This window comes from Ranitomeya imitator, chromosome 4, assembly GCF_032444005.1.
Source record: "Ranitomeya imitator isolate aRanImi1 chromosome 4, aRanImi1.pri, whole genome shotgun sequence".
Classification (NCBI taxonomy): domain Eukaryota; kingdom Metazoa; phylum Chordata; class Amphibia; order Anura; family Dendrobatidae; genus Ranitomeya; species Ranitomeya imitator.
This window is the reverse complement of record NC_091285.1, coordinates 494,839,004-494,853,905: the sequence shown is the minus strand read 5'-3', so window position 1 is coordinate 494,853,905 and position 14,902 is coordinate 494,839,004. Positions and strand designations below refer to the sequence as shown.

Here is a 14,902-nt window from a genome sequence, read left to right as displayed (position 1 = left end):
TGTTAGGCCTTGTTACATTGGTCCCAGCTCTCTGCAGTTCATTCACTAGGTCCCCCCGCGTGGTTCTGGGATTTTTGCTCACCGTTCTTGTGATCATTCTGACCCCACGGGGTAGGATTTTGCGTGGAGCCCCAGATCGAGGGAGATTATCAGTGGTCTTGTATGTCTTCCATTTTCTAGTTATTGCTCCCACTGTTGATTTCTTCACTCCAAGCTGGTTGGCTATTGCAGATTCAGTCTTCCCAGCCTGGTGCAGGGCTACAATTTTGTTTCTGGTGTCCTTTGACAGCTCTTTGGTCTTCACCATAGTGGAGTTTGGAGTCAGACTGTTTGAGGGTGTGCACAGGTGTCTTTTTATACTGATAACAAGTTTAAACAGGTGCCATTACTACAGGTAATGAGTGGAGGAAAGAGGAGACTCTTAAAGAAGAAGTTACAGGTCTGTGAGAGCCAGAAATCTTGATTGTTTGTTTCTGACCAAATACTTATTTTCCACCATAATATGCAAAAAAAATGATAAAAAAACAGACAATGTGATTTTCTGGTTTTTTTTCCCTCAGTTTGTCTCCCATAGTTGAGGTCTACCTATGATGTAAATTACAGACGCCTCTCATCTTTTTAAGCGGTGGAACTTGCACTATTGCTGACTGACCAAATACTTTTTTGCCCCACTGTATATACATGTGTGTGTATTTGTATATATTATATATATATATCCTCTGCCTCAGCCCACAAGTTTAAAGGGTAGGTAATGTCCTGCTCTGATTAAAAACAGCTTTGAACTGATGGGAGTCAGTCACTACCTCTCAGTGCATATGATAGACAGACAGATAAATATTTACTTAAAGGGAACCTGTCAGCAGGATTGCGCACAGTAATCCACAGACACTGTCAGGTTGGCGCCATTATACTGATTACAATGATACCTTGGTTGATGAAATCCATCTTGTGGGCGTTGTTTAATCCTTATTTTCAGTTAATGATATGCTCATGCTCCGGAGCGGCATGTGGGGGGCTGTGGGCAGGGCTGTGGGTGGGGCATTATGTCGTCTGCTTACATATTCATCCTTATGGGATTAAATGACAGGTCACTGATCCTTTTGTGACCTGCCTCCTATCTTAAACACTGGGCTTGCCCAGTTCATATTTTGGTCTTTGTTTAACTGCGGCAAAATGGCACTGGCTCTTGCATATTGATGCTACTGCGCCCGCACCATTTTGTTGGAGGAGAAAAAAAAATTGGTTGTAGGAAAATCGCATCGGTGGCCGTGTTTGTGCAGCAGCATCTATCTGCAAGCGATAGATGCTACTGCGCATGCACCGCCGTCTGCGCCATTTTGCTGTAGTTCAAATTTTTTTCCAAAGACCACAATATGAATTGCGCAAGTGCAGTGCTTAGAATAGGGGCAGGTCAATGTAGGGTCAGCGACCTGTCACTTAAGCCCATAAGGATGAATGTGTAAGCAGAAGACCACATAAACCCGGCCGCCCCTGAGCACGAGCATGTCATTAACTGAAAACTACAAATAAAGATTAAACAAAAACCACAAGACGGATTTCATCAACCAAGGTATAATTGTAATCAGTGTAACGGCGCTGGCCTGACACTGTCTGTGGGTTACTGTGCACAATCCCGCTGACAGGTTCCCTTTAAGCAAACCAAAGAATACAGCAGCACCACTATATAGCATATACTTATAAAATGAAGGTACATAGCGCACAAATTGGCCATTTCGTATGTGCCCATCAGCAACAACAAGGTGTACCTTTCTTTGAAGGGCCTCTAACCATTTCTATCAGACATACTTTTCTTGGGCCAAAAGCCTACAAATTGAAATGGCAGGTAGGATCCAATGTTAAGAAAAAGCCTTTGACTGATGGGAGGAGTGCTCAGCCAACAATGGAGGCATTCACTACTCCTAAATGAGTGCCTCCTAGAAACAAAAAACTGACCAGCATCTCCTAATGGAATGGAGCATGTGTGAACAGGTGCAAGCTGTCACAATTGTTTGTATATATCTTAGTGCTGCTACATTCTGTTAGGAGATGCTGGTCAGTAAATATATATACTGTATAGAGACACACACTGCATATTCTACTATTGGACAGTAACTGCCACAGTGCATCGTATTAGTGCTGCAATTCTGTGTAGTACTGTGACAAGTTGTTGGTTAGTGTGTGGTAACACCATATGGTAGTCCCGGTATATTATACTTTTAACCATTGTGTTCTCCATTACTATTACATTGCACTAGCACAAATGGAGTTTTTTTATACTAAATTGATTGGTCCATTTGGCTTCATCTGAAGTTGTCAACTCTTCTGTTTAAACTGATTGCCCAGTATGATGTAATGAACTAAGTATAGAGTCATGAGCGCTCTCTTCTCTTCCAGATTACAGAAAGTCAGGCATACACATTAGAAGATGAAGTGGCAGTTGTGTTACAGCAGATAATTGCTAATGAGGCCAACAATCCTGATCAGGAGTCAGAAGGCCATGATTATCCTGCGGTCAGAGCGGACAGCCAAGGGGATGAGAAGCAGGAGGAAAGAATGGTATTTTTTTTTTTCATATTCTTTTTCAGAATAACAAATGTGAAATACAAGAGCCTTTAGCCTGAGGAAATAATTATCTAATTATCTCACAGTTGTAATCAAGGGGATATATTTAATGTAATGGTATGTGATAGTGGGCAGAAATTATAGCCTGCACATGGTCGCCGATAAGGTTAAGGCCACATTCACACATTGAGTATTGAGTGAGTATTTTACCTCAGTACTTGTAGCCAAAACCAGGAGCAGAGCAATCAGATGAAAAGTGTAATAGAAACATATGCACCACTTCTGTATTTATCACCCACTCCTGGTTTTAGTGATGTAAAATACTGACCAAACACTGAACATGTGAACATGGCCTTAGGCTGTGTATGTGGAACAGACATGGTACGTGAAATGAAAATAATCATCCAAAAGCAAAATCTGTGCCTGTATGTGTAATGTAATATGCCATAATGCACCATTTGGTGTGCAGAATAGTGAAGAGAGAACGTGCTCAGGTAACATCTTATCACAGCATGCTCGGGTGTCATCCGAACATCTGGCAGTGCTCGTATATTATGTTCAAGTTCCTGCGGCTGCATGACCTGCGGCTGCTAGACAGCCTGAACACATGTGGGGATTCCTATTGTGAATTCTGTTTTCGAACTCCCTCCTGTGGTCATGAATGGTACTTCGGCGAGTTCTGTCCATGGACTCCCTCTGGTGGCTGTGAGTGGAGCTGCTGCTTCTGAGGTTCCTTCCACAGGTGACGTAGTTTATTCTTTGGCTGGCTGTTCTATTTAACTCCACTCAGATCGTTACTCCATGCCAGCTGTCAATGTTCTTGTACTGGTTCAGTTCGCTCTTGGATCTTTCTGGTGACCTGTCTACTCCAGCAGAAGCTAAGTCCCTGCTAGTTAATTATTTGTTCATTGTTTCCTTTGTTATGACCTGGTGGTAAGGACAATAATAGACCTGGTGGTTAAGAGCACACGGAATGACCTGATAGTTACTAATAATATAGGACGAGCTCTGAGACATGGGAACTCTGCTGACCGCAATCCCTAATCCTATCACACACACTAGAAATAGCCGTGGATTGCTCCTAACGCTCCCTATGCAACTCGACACAGCCTAAGAAACTAGCTAGCCCTAAAGATAGAAATATAAAGCCTACCTTGCCTCAGAGAAATTCCCCAAAGGAAAAGGCAGCCCCCCACATATAATGACTGTGAGTAAAGATGAAAATTACAAACACAGAGATGAAATAGATTTAGCAAAGTGAGGCCCGACTTACTGAACAGACAGAGGATAGGAAAGGTAACTTTGCGGTCAGCACAAAAAAACTACAAAAAGACCACGCAGAGGGCGCAAAAAGACCCTCAGCACCGACTCATGGCGCGGAGGCGCTCCCTCTGCGTCCCAGAGCTTCCAGCAAGCAAGACAAAAATCAAAATAGCAAGCTGGACAGAAAAATAGCAAACCAGAGAAAAACAAGCCGGAACTTAGCTTCTGCTGGGAAGACAGGTCACAAGAACGATCCAGGAGAGAACTAGACCAATACTGGAACATTGACAGGTGGCATGGAGCAATGATCTAAGTGGAGTTAAATAGAGCAGCCAGCTAACGAATTAATCTCGTCACCTGTGGAAGGAAACTCAGAAGCCGCAGCTCCACTCACAACCACCAGAGGAAGCCCATGGACAGAACCAGCCGAAGTACCATTCATGACCACAGGAGGGAGCTCGACAACAGAATTCACAACATTCCTTGTCCAGTTGGCTATCATGATTTTGTCTTGCTAGCTGGAAGCTCTGGGATGCAGAGTGGCACCTCCGCACCGTGAGTCGGTGCGGAGGTCTTTTTGCACACTCTGCGTGGTTTTTTGTAGTTTTTTGTGCTGACCCAAGAAGAGGTGCGAAACCGGCTAAATAAGATTAAAATAGATAAATCTCCGGGTCCGGATGGCATACACCCACGAGTACTAAGAGAACTAAGTAATGTAATAGATAAACCATTATTTCTTATTTTTAGTGACTCTATAGCGACAGGGTCTGTTCCGCAGGACTGGCGCATAGCAAATGTGGTGCCAATATTCAAAAAGGGCTCTAAAAGTGAACCTGGAAATTATAGGCCAGTAAGTCTAACCTCTATTGTTGGTAAAATATTTGAAGGGTTTCTGAGGGATGTTATTCTGGATTATCTCAATGAGAATAACTGTTTAACTCCATATCAGCATGGGTTTATGAGAAATCGCTCCTGTCAAACCAATCTAATCAGTTTTTATGAAGAGGTAAGCTATAGACTGGACCACGGTGAGTCATTGGACGTGGTATATCTCGATTTTTCCAAAGCGTTTGATACCGTGCCGCACAAGAGGTTGGTACACAAAATGAGAATGCTTGGCCTGGGGGAAAATGTGTGTAAATGGGTTAGTAACTGGCTTAGTGATAGAAAGCAGAGGGTGGTTATAAATGGTATAGTCTCTAACTGGGTCGCTGTGACCAGTGGGGTACCGCAGGGGTCAGTATTGGGACCTGTTCTCTTCAACATATTCATTAATGATCTGGTAGAAGGTTTACACAGTAAAATATCGATATTTGCAGATGATACAAAACTATGTAAAGCAGTTAATACAAGAGAAGATAGTATTCTGCTACAGATGGATCTGGATAAGTTGGAAACTTGGGCTGAAAGGTGGCAGATGAGGTTTAACAATGATAAATGTAAGGTTATACACATGGGAAGAGGGAATCAATATCACCATTACACACTGAACGGGAAACCACTGGGTAAATCTGACAGGGAGAAGGACTTGGGGATCCTAGTTAATGATAAACTTACCTGGAGCAGCCAGTGCCAGGCAGCAGCTGCCAAGGCAAACAGGATCAAGGGGTGCATTAAAAGAGGTCTGGATACACATGATGAGAGCATTATACTGCCTCTGTACAAATCCCTAGTTAGACCGCACATGGAGTACTGTGTCCAGTTTTGGGCACCGGTGCTCAGGAAGGATATAATGGAACTAGAGAGAGTACAAAGGAGGGCAACAAAATTAATAAAGGGGATGGGAGAACTACAATACCCAGATAGATTAGCGAAATTAGGATTATTTAGTCTAGAAAAAAGACGACTGAGGGGCGATCTAATAACCATGTATAAGTATATAAGGGGACAATACAAATATCTCGCTGAGGATCTGTTTATACCAAGGAAGGTGACGGGCACAAGGGGGCATTCTTTGCGTCTGGAGGAGAGAAGGTTTTTCCACCAACATAGAAGAGGATTCTTTACTGTTAGGGCAGTGAGAATCTGGAATTGCTTGCCTGAGGAGGTGGTGATGGCGAACTCAGTCGAGGGGTTCAAGAGAGGCCTGGATGTCTTCCTGGAGCAGAACAACATTGTATCATACAATTATTAGGTTCTGTAGAAGGACGTAGATCTGGGTATTTATTATGATGGAATATAGGCTGAACTGGATGGACAAATGTCTTTTTTCGGCCTTACTAACTATGTTACTGTGTTACTATGTATGTTACTATGACCGCAAAGATACCTTTTCTATCCTCAGTCTGTTTAGTAAGTCTGAACTCCCTTTGCTGAAACCTGTTTCATCTCTGTGTTTGTGACTTTCATCTTAATTCACAGTCAATATATGTGGGGGGCTGCCTTTTCCTTTGGGGAATTTCTCTGGGGCAAGGTAGGCTTTATTTTCTATCTTTAGGGCTAGTTAGCTCTTAGGCTGTGAAGAGGCGTCTAGGTCGTGTTAGGTACGCTCCACGGCTATTTCTAGTTGTCTGATAGGATTAGGGGTTGCGGTCAGCAGAGTTCCCACTTCCCAGAGCTTGTCCTGTGTGAGTTTAACCATCAGGTCGTTCCGGGTGCTCTTAACCACCAGGTCCATAACAGATTCCCTAACAAACAGGCAATCCTCGCATGTGTTGAGTAGGCTGCAAATCATGCAGCTGACAGGGACTCGAACATAATATATGAGCACTCCCAGACGCTCGGATAACACCCAAGCATGCTCAGATACGACGTTGTCCCAGCACATTCGCTTTTCACAAGTGCGGATGTTACCACTTTGCAATGGCACTGACAAAAATAAAAGAAAATAATGTTCTTGAATGCAGCGTGCACTCAATTAACCCCTCTGTGACCTTAGACGTACTATCCCGTCGAGGTGCCCTGGGCTTATCTGACCCTGGACGGGATAGTACGTCATAGCCGATCGGCCGCGCTCACGGGGGGAGCGCGGCCGATCGCGGCCGGGTGTCAGCTGCTTATCGCAGCTGACATCCGGCACTATGTGCCAGGAGCGGTCACGGACCGCCCCCGGCACATTAACCCCTGGCACACCGCGATCAAAGATGATCGCGATGTGCCGGCGGTACAGGGAAGCACCGCGCAGGGAGGGGGCTCCCTGCGGGCTTCCCTGAGCCCCCCGCAGCAACGCGATGTGATCGCGTTGCTGCGAGGGTCTCCTCACCTCCCTCCCTGCTCGAGCCCCGGATCCAAGATGGCCGCGGATCCGGGTCCTGCAGGGAGGGAGGTGGCTTCACAGAGCCTGCTTAGAGCAGGCACTGTGAAGGCTGCAGCGCTGCATGTCAGATCAGTGATCTGACAGAGTGCTGTGCAAACTGTCAGATCACTGATCTGTGATGTCCCCCCCTGGGACAAAGTAAAAAAGTTAAAAAAAAATTTTCCAAATGTGTAAAAAAAATAAAAAAAAATATTCCAAAATAATGAAAAAAAAAAAAATATTATTCCCATAAATACATTTCTTCATCTAAATAAAAAAAAAAAACCAATAAAAGTACACATATTTAGTATCGCCGCGTCCGTAACGACCCGACCTATAAAACTGTCCCACTAGTTAACCCCTTCAGTAAACACCGTAAGAAAAAAAAAAAAAAAACGAGGCAAAAAACAACGCTTTATTATCATACCGCCGAACAAAAAGTGGAATAACACGCGATCAAAAGGACAGATATAAATAACCATGGTACCGCTGAAAGCGTCATATTGTCCCGCAAAAAAAGAGCCGCCATATAGCATCATCAGCAAAAAAATAAAAAAGTTATAGTCCTGAGAATAAAGCGATGCAAAAATAATTATTTTTTCTGTAAAATAGTTTTTATCGTATAAAAGCACCAAACCATAAAAAAATGATATAAATGAAGTATCGCTGTAATCGTACTGACCCGAAGAATAAAACTGATTTATCAATTTTACCAAACGCGGAACGGTATAAACGCCTCCCCCAATAGAAATTCATGAATAGCTGGCTTTTGGTCATTCTTCCTCACAAAAATCGGAATAAAAAGCGATAAAAAAATGTCACGTGCCCAAAAATGTTTTCAATAAAAACGTCAACTCGTCCCGCAAAAAACAAGACCTCACATGACTCTGTGGACCAAAATATGGAAAAATTATAGCTCTCAAAATGTGGTATTGCAAAAAATATTTTTTGCAATAAAAAGGGTCTTTCAGTGTGTGACGGCTGCCAATCATAAAAATCCGCTAAAAAACTCGCTATAAAAGTAAATCAAACCCCCCTTCATCACCCCCTTAGTTAGGGAAAAATAAAAAAAATGTATTTATTTCCATTTTCCCATTAGGGCTAGGGTTAGGGCTAGGATTAGGGTTAGGGTTAGGGCTAGGGTTAGGGCTAGGGTTAGGGTTAGGGCTAGGGCTAGGGTTAGGGTTAGGGCTAGGGTTAGGGCTAGGGTTAGGGCTAGGGTTAGGGCTAGGGTTAGGGTTAGGGCTAGGGCTAGGGCTAGGGCTAGGGTTAGGGTTAGGGTTAGGGCTAGGGTTAGGGCTAGGGTTAGGGCTAGGGTTAGGGTTAGGGTTGGGGCTACAGTTAGGGTTGGGGCTAAAGTTAGGGTTAGGGTTTAGATTACATTTACAGTTGGGAATAGGGTTGGGATTAGGGTTAGGGGTGTGTCAGGGTTAGAGGTGTGGTTAGGGTTACCGTTGGAATTAGGGTTAGGGGTGTGTTTAGATTAGGGTTTCAGTTATAATTGGGGGGTTTCCACTGTTTCGGCACATCAGGGGCTCTCCAAACACGACATGGCGTCCGATCTCAATTCCAGCCAATTCTGCGTTGAAAAAGTAAAACAGTGCTCCTTCCCTTCCGAGCTCTCCTGTGTGCCCAAACAGGGGTTTACCCCAACATATGGGGTATCAGCGTACTCAGGACAAATTGGACAACAACTTTTGTGGACCAATTTCTCCTGTTACCCTTGGGAAAATACAAAACTGGGGGCTAAAAAATAATTTTTGTGGGAAAACAAAAAGATTTTTTATTTTCACGGCTCTGCGTTATAAACTGTAGTGAAACACTTGGGGGTTCAAAGTTCTCACAACACTTCTAGATAAGTTCATTGAGGGGTCTAGTTTCCAATATGGGGTCACTTGTGGGGGGTTTCTACTGTTTAGGTACATTAGGGGCTCTGCAAACGCAATGTGACGCCTGCAGACCAATCCATCTAAGTCTGCATTCCAAATGATGCTCCTTCCCTTCCGAGCCCTCCCATGCGCCCAAACGGTGGTTCCCCCCCACATATCGGGTATCAGCGTGCTCAGGACAAATTGGACAACAATATTTAGGGTCCAATTTCTCCTGCTAACCTTGGAAAAATACAAAACTGGGGGCTAAAATATAATTTTTGTGGAAAAAAAAATATTTTTTATTTGCATGGCTCTGCGTTATAAACTGTAGTGAAATACTTGGGGGTTCAAAGCTCTCACAACACATCAAGATGAGTTCCTTAGGGGGTCTACTTTCCAAAATGGTGTCACTTGTGGGGGGTTTCTACTGTTTAGGTACATTAGGGGCTCTGCAAACGCAATGTGACGCCTGCAGACCATTCCATCTAAGTCTGCATTCCAAATGGCGCTCCTTCCCTTCCGAACCCTCCCATGCGCCCAAACGGTGGTTCCCCCCCACATATGGGGTATCAGCGTACTCAGGACAAATTGGACAACAACTTTTGGGGTGCAATTTCTCCTGTTACCCTAGGGAAAATACAAAACTGGGGGCTAAAAAATAATTTTTGTGGGAAAAAAATTTTGTTTTATTTTTATGGCTCTGCATTATAAACTTCTGTGAAGCCCTTGGTGGGTCAAAGTGCTCACCACACATCCAGATAAGTTCCTTAGGGGGTCTACTTTCCAAAATGGTGTCACTTGAGGGGGGTTTCAATGTTTAGGCACATCAGTGGCTCTCCAAACGCAACATGGCGTCCCATCTCAATTCCTGTCAATTTTGCATTGAAAAGTCAAATGGCGCTCCTTCCCTTCCGAGCTCTCCCATGCGCCCAAACAGTGGTTTACTGCCACATATGGGGTATCAGCGTACTCGGGACAAATTGGACAACAACTATTGAGGTCCAATTTCTTCTCTTACCCTTGGAAAAATAAAAAATTGGGGGCAAAAATATAATTTTTGTGAAAAAATATGATTTTTTATTTTTACGGTTCTGCATTATAAACTTCTGTGAAGCACTTGGTGGGTCAAAGTGCTCACCACACCTCTAGATAAGTTCCTTAGGGGGTCTACTTTCCAAAATGGTGTCACTTGTGGGGGGTTTCAATGTTTAGGCACATCAGTGGCTCTCCAAACGCAACATGGCGTCCCATCTCAATTTCTGTCAATTTTGCATTGAAAAGTCAAACTGCGCTCCTTCCCTTCCGAGCTCTCCCATGCGCCCAAACAGTGGTTTACTGCCACATATGGGGTATCAGCGTACTCAGGACAAATTGGACAACAACTTTTGAGGTCCAATTTCTTCTCTTACCCTTGGAAAAATAAAAAATTGGGGGCAAAAATATAATTTTTGTGAAAAAATATGATTTTTTATTTTTACGGTTCTGCATTATAAACTTCTGTGAAGCATTTGGTGGGTCAAAGTGCTCACCACACATCCAGATAAGTTCCTTAGGGGGTCTACTTTCCAAAATGGTGTCACTTGTGGGGGGTTTCAATGTTTAGGCACATCAGTGGCTCTCCAAACGCAACATGGCGTCCCATCTCAATTCCTGTCAATTTTGCATTGAAAAGTCAAATAGCGCTCCTTCCCTTCCGAGCTCTCCCATGCGCCCAAACAGTGGTTTACTGCCACATATGGGGTATCAGCGTACTCAGGACAAATTGGACAACAACTTTTTGGGTCCAATTTCTCCTGTTACCCTTGGTAAAATAAAACAAATTGGAGCTGAAGTAAATTTTTTGTGTAAAAAAGTTAAATGTTCATTTTTATTTAAACATTCCAAAAATTCCTATTAAACACCTGAAGGGTTAATAAACTTCTTGAATGTGGTTTTGAGCACCTTGAGGGGTGCAGTTTTTAGAATGGTGTCACACTTGGGCATTTTCTATCATATAGACCCCTCAAAATGACTTCAAATGAGACGTGGTCCCTAAAAAAAAATGGTGTTGTAAAAATGAGAAATTGCTGGTCAACTTTTAACCCTTATAACTCCCTAACAAAAAAAAAAATTGGTTCCAAAATTATGCTGATGTAAAGGAGACATGTGGGAAATGTTACTTATTAAGTATTTTGTGTGACATATCTCTGTGATTTAATTGCATAAAAATTCAAAGTTTGAAAATTGCGAAATTTTCGCCAAATTTCCGTTTTTTTCACAAATAAACGCAGGTACTATCAAAGAAATTTTACCACTATCATGAAGTACAATATGTCACGAGAAAACAATGTCAGAATCACCAGGATCCGTTGAAGCGTTTCGGAGTTATAACCTCATAAAGGGACAGTGGTCAGAATTGTAAAAATTGGCCTGGTTATTAACGTGCAAACCACCCTTGGGGGTAAAGGGGTTAAGCTATGCTTTCTGGTAGTGTGATGTTATGTGGTGCACTCCGAATAGTCCAGAAAACAGGGAGGCATACACAAGTACATTCAGACAAACAATGATTGAACAGAGTTTCAATTAAATAATATATATATTAATATATATATAATATATATAATATATATAATAATGCAGATACTGTATAGAAATGGTGCATGGAGAGACTTCCGAGCTTCAACTCCTGCTTATATACACAGTCTTGGTCATACAGCTGTCTGAAGCGGAGGCTGTGGTTTCTTATATACAGGAGCTATAGCTGCTCCCTTAGGCTACGTTCACATTTGCGTTGCGTCGGGCGCAACCGCAGCGACGCATGCGTCATGCGCCCCTATATTTAACATGGGGGCGCATGGACATGCGTTTTGTGACACATGCGTCATTTTTGGCGCAAGCGTCAGGGCACAGAGGACGCTGCATGTTGCATTTTTTTTGCGTTCAAAATCAAGCAAAAAATGGACGCATGCGTCACAAAACAATGCAATTTTGCATGCGTTTTGCATGCGTTGTGCTTGCGTCGCCGACGCAACACCCAACCACGCAAATGTGAACGTAGCCTTATCTGCTCCTTTAGCTTCCCAGGGATGATCACTTCCCTGGGATAAACCCAGGGCCAGTAGTGTGGTCTAACCTTGTGACCTTATGGCCATATATGGAAAGCAGGGCTGCTATGTTAACTCTTTACAACCTTCTAATGGCAGAACATAATAAGTAAATCACTTTGTGTGTATATATATATATATATATATATATATATATATACTGTATATATGTATACGGTATATACAGTAATATATATATATATATATATATATATATACACATATATATATATATATATATATATATATATATATGTATATATATATATATATGTATATATATATATATATATATATATATATATATATATATATACATACCACTTCTGTGCACTGAATCCTCATGTACATTATCTGCAAGGGATAATATCAACATAGTACAAACGTAAAGAGGTAAAGAGGTATCTGCCAGCTCTGCTGCATCTTAAAGGCACAAACACAACAACTTTGGGGAATTCCATATATAGTATACATCCAGCCAGATCTGCTACTGTATGCAAGGATAATATTTTCCACATAACTACAATGCTCTTAGCTAAACTACAAAGTCAGTCCAAAAATTATACTATGGAATTAATCAGAAGCCTTGTATAGAGTCTAATCTGGAGGTAATTCATAGAGGCTGGATATGATGGGAAACATACAGCTGCTACCATCCAGAAACAGCTCCACTCTAGTGCATGGACCTTGTCATTTTTTGCAGGATTCACTTGAATGAGGCCTTCAATATCAGACACAACCTATGGATAAGGGCTCATTCACACCTCAGTATTGGGTCAGTATTTTGCATCAGTTTTTGTAAGACAAAACTAAGAGTGGTACTTCCAGAGAAAAATCAAAACATGTTGACACATGTTCTATGTTTTGGAGACACTCCTAGTTTTGTCATACAAATACTGATATGTGAATAAATCCTAAGAGTGACACTAGGAAGACACCCATGTGTTTCTTAGTTCAGCCCATTTATTCATTTTTCCAATTAAGTTATATTAAACAAAAGAAATACAGGTTAACCTGCTCACAACCATTGCAAGGGATAATGTATCATATGGTATATTGGTGTGGTGGTTTTGATCCCCAACAACATCAATAGGTTGGTCTGGAAAAGGCTTGTTCATCAGACTATATACGGATTATCCACCCTGATACCACTGCCTGCTATTTGTTTTCAGCTTTGATTTTAAGGGTTGGGAGTCTAGAGTCTCCTTAGCATAGCATTGTCTATGTCTATTGTTAGGGGTCCCTCCAGAGTCTGGGTAGAGGGATTCCCTAGTGGCTGCAGGGTACAATAAGGCCCCTAGGGTCAGTCATCGTGAAGCGGGGGCGCCAATACGCTTCCCTCTAGGTTGTCAACCTCCGCAGCCTGGGAGGTGTCAGCTTAGGCGGCACACTTAGGGACTCTCAGTTCACCCCAACAGGTATTGGTTTTTATGAGCACTTTTTGTTTGGTATTTGTTCTCTTTTTGGTGTGGACCCTATTTAGGTCCTTTTAATTAATAAAGTATTTTTATATAGGGATTTCATATGATATTGATAGTCACCATGTCCCAACATGGCTGTGACATCAACAAAGAGGTGGCAGTGTCATGTTTTGCGTCGGAAACATGGGGAGAGAGCAAGTAGGCCCTTTAAGGGTCCCTGAAGGTGTGATATGAGCTGGGCAAAGTATATAGAGTTTCTGACAGATTACTTTCTTCCGTGGTACAAACAGAAGAACCGTGCTAGGAAAATCATCTTCATACATGATAATAAAGCATCTCTTGCAGCATAGCATACCGCTAACTCTTTGGCTACTAAGGGCATAAAAGGATAGAAACTCATGTTGTGGTCACCATCCTTGCCAGACCTTATCCCTATTGAGAAACTTTGGAGTATCATCAAGCAAAATATCTGTGAGGGTGGGAGGCAGTTCACATCAAAACAGCAGCTCTGGAAAGCTCTTCTGACATCCTGCAAAGAAATTCAAGCAGAAACTATCCAAAAATTCACAAGTACAATGGATGCAAGAATTGATATCAAGGAAAGGACCTTATCTTAATATGTATCTTGGCCTGTTAAGATGTTTTTGATTGAAACATCTTTTGATTTCAGTAAATGTGACCTCTTAATGCGTTTCAGTTCTTTACAACCTACAAGGCCTCTTTAACACATCAGTTTTTTTAGAATCAGTCACAATCCGTATTTTTTAGAAAAAAACGGCTCCAGCAAATGTTTCTGCTGGATCCGTTTTTTTCTTATAGACTTGTATTAGCAACGGATTGTGAGGGATGGCCTTCCGTTTCATCCGTCGTTTGACGGAATTGTCGTAAAGTCTTTGTCCGTCGTCCGGAGACAACGAACAAAGTAACGTTTTTTGCGTACGTTGAAAAGTCGGACAAAAGACGGAATCCAGCGACGGATTTCATTTTTTGAAACTGAGCATGCCTGGAAGAATTTCTATCCCTTTAATTTTACTCATTTTTCCATTCAGGGAAAAAATCTCTCTCTCTAGAATTCTGTTCCTTAAAATTCCTGTGGAAGCTGCTTAGACGGATCTGTCGAAAAACAGATCCGTCTTTTTAACACTTTGACGGATTGTGACTGATTCTAAAAAACTGATGTGTGAAAGAGGCCTAACATGTTTGGAAGCTCTGTTGTGCATAATAATAATAAATAATAATAATCTTTGTTTATATAGCGCCAACATATTCCGCAGCGCTTTACAGTTTAACATCTTCAAACACAAGTCATAAGGAATAACGTTAACAATACAATAATTAAAGCAAAATAACACGACCCTGCTCTTGAGAGCTTACAATCTACAATGAGGTGGGGGAGATACAAAGTACAGGTGTGTATTTACAATGATGTATTTACAATGATGGTCCAGCCATCTTCAGGGTGTGGGG

At 42.1% G+C, this 14,902-nt stretch overlaps 1 protein-coding gene across 2 annotated transcripts in view; it reads left to right on the top strand.

Annotated features, from left to right (window-relative positions):
* SCG3 (secretogranin III) overlaps positions 1-14,902 on the top strand; it is an 85,195-nt gene that overhangs the window by 8,821 nt on the left and 61,472 nt on the right. For both annotated transcript variants that reach the window (XM_069765997.1, XM_069765996.1), the window contains exon 6: positions 2,395-2,556. In XM_069765997.1, coding sequence (XP_069622098.1) covers positions 2,395-2,556 — 162 coding nt within the window. The remainder of the gene's footprint in view (positions 1-2,394; positions 2,557-14,902) is intronic.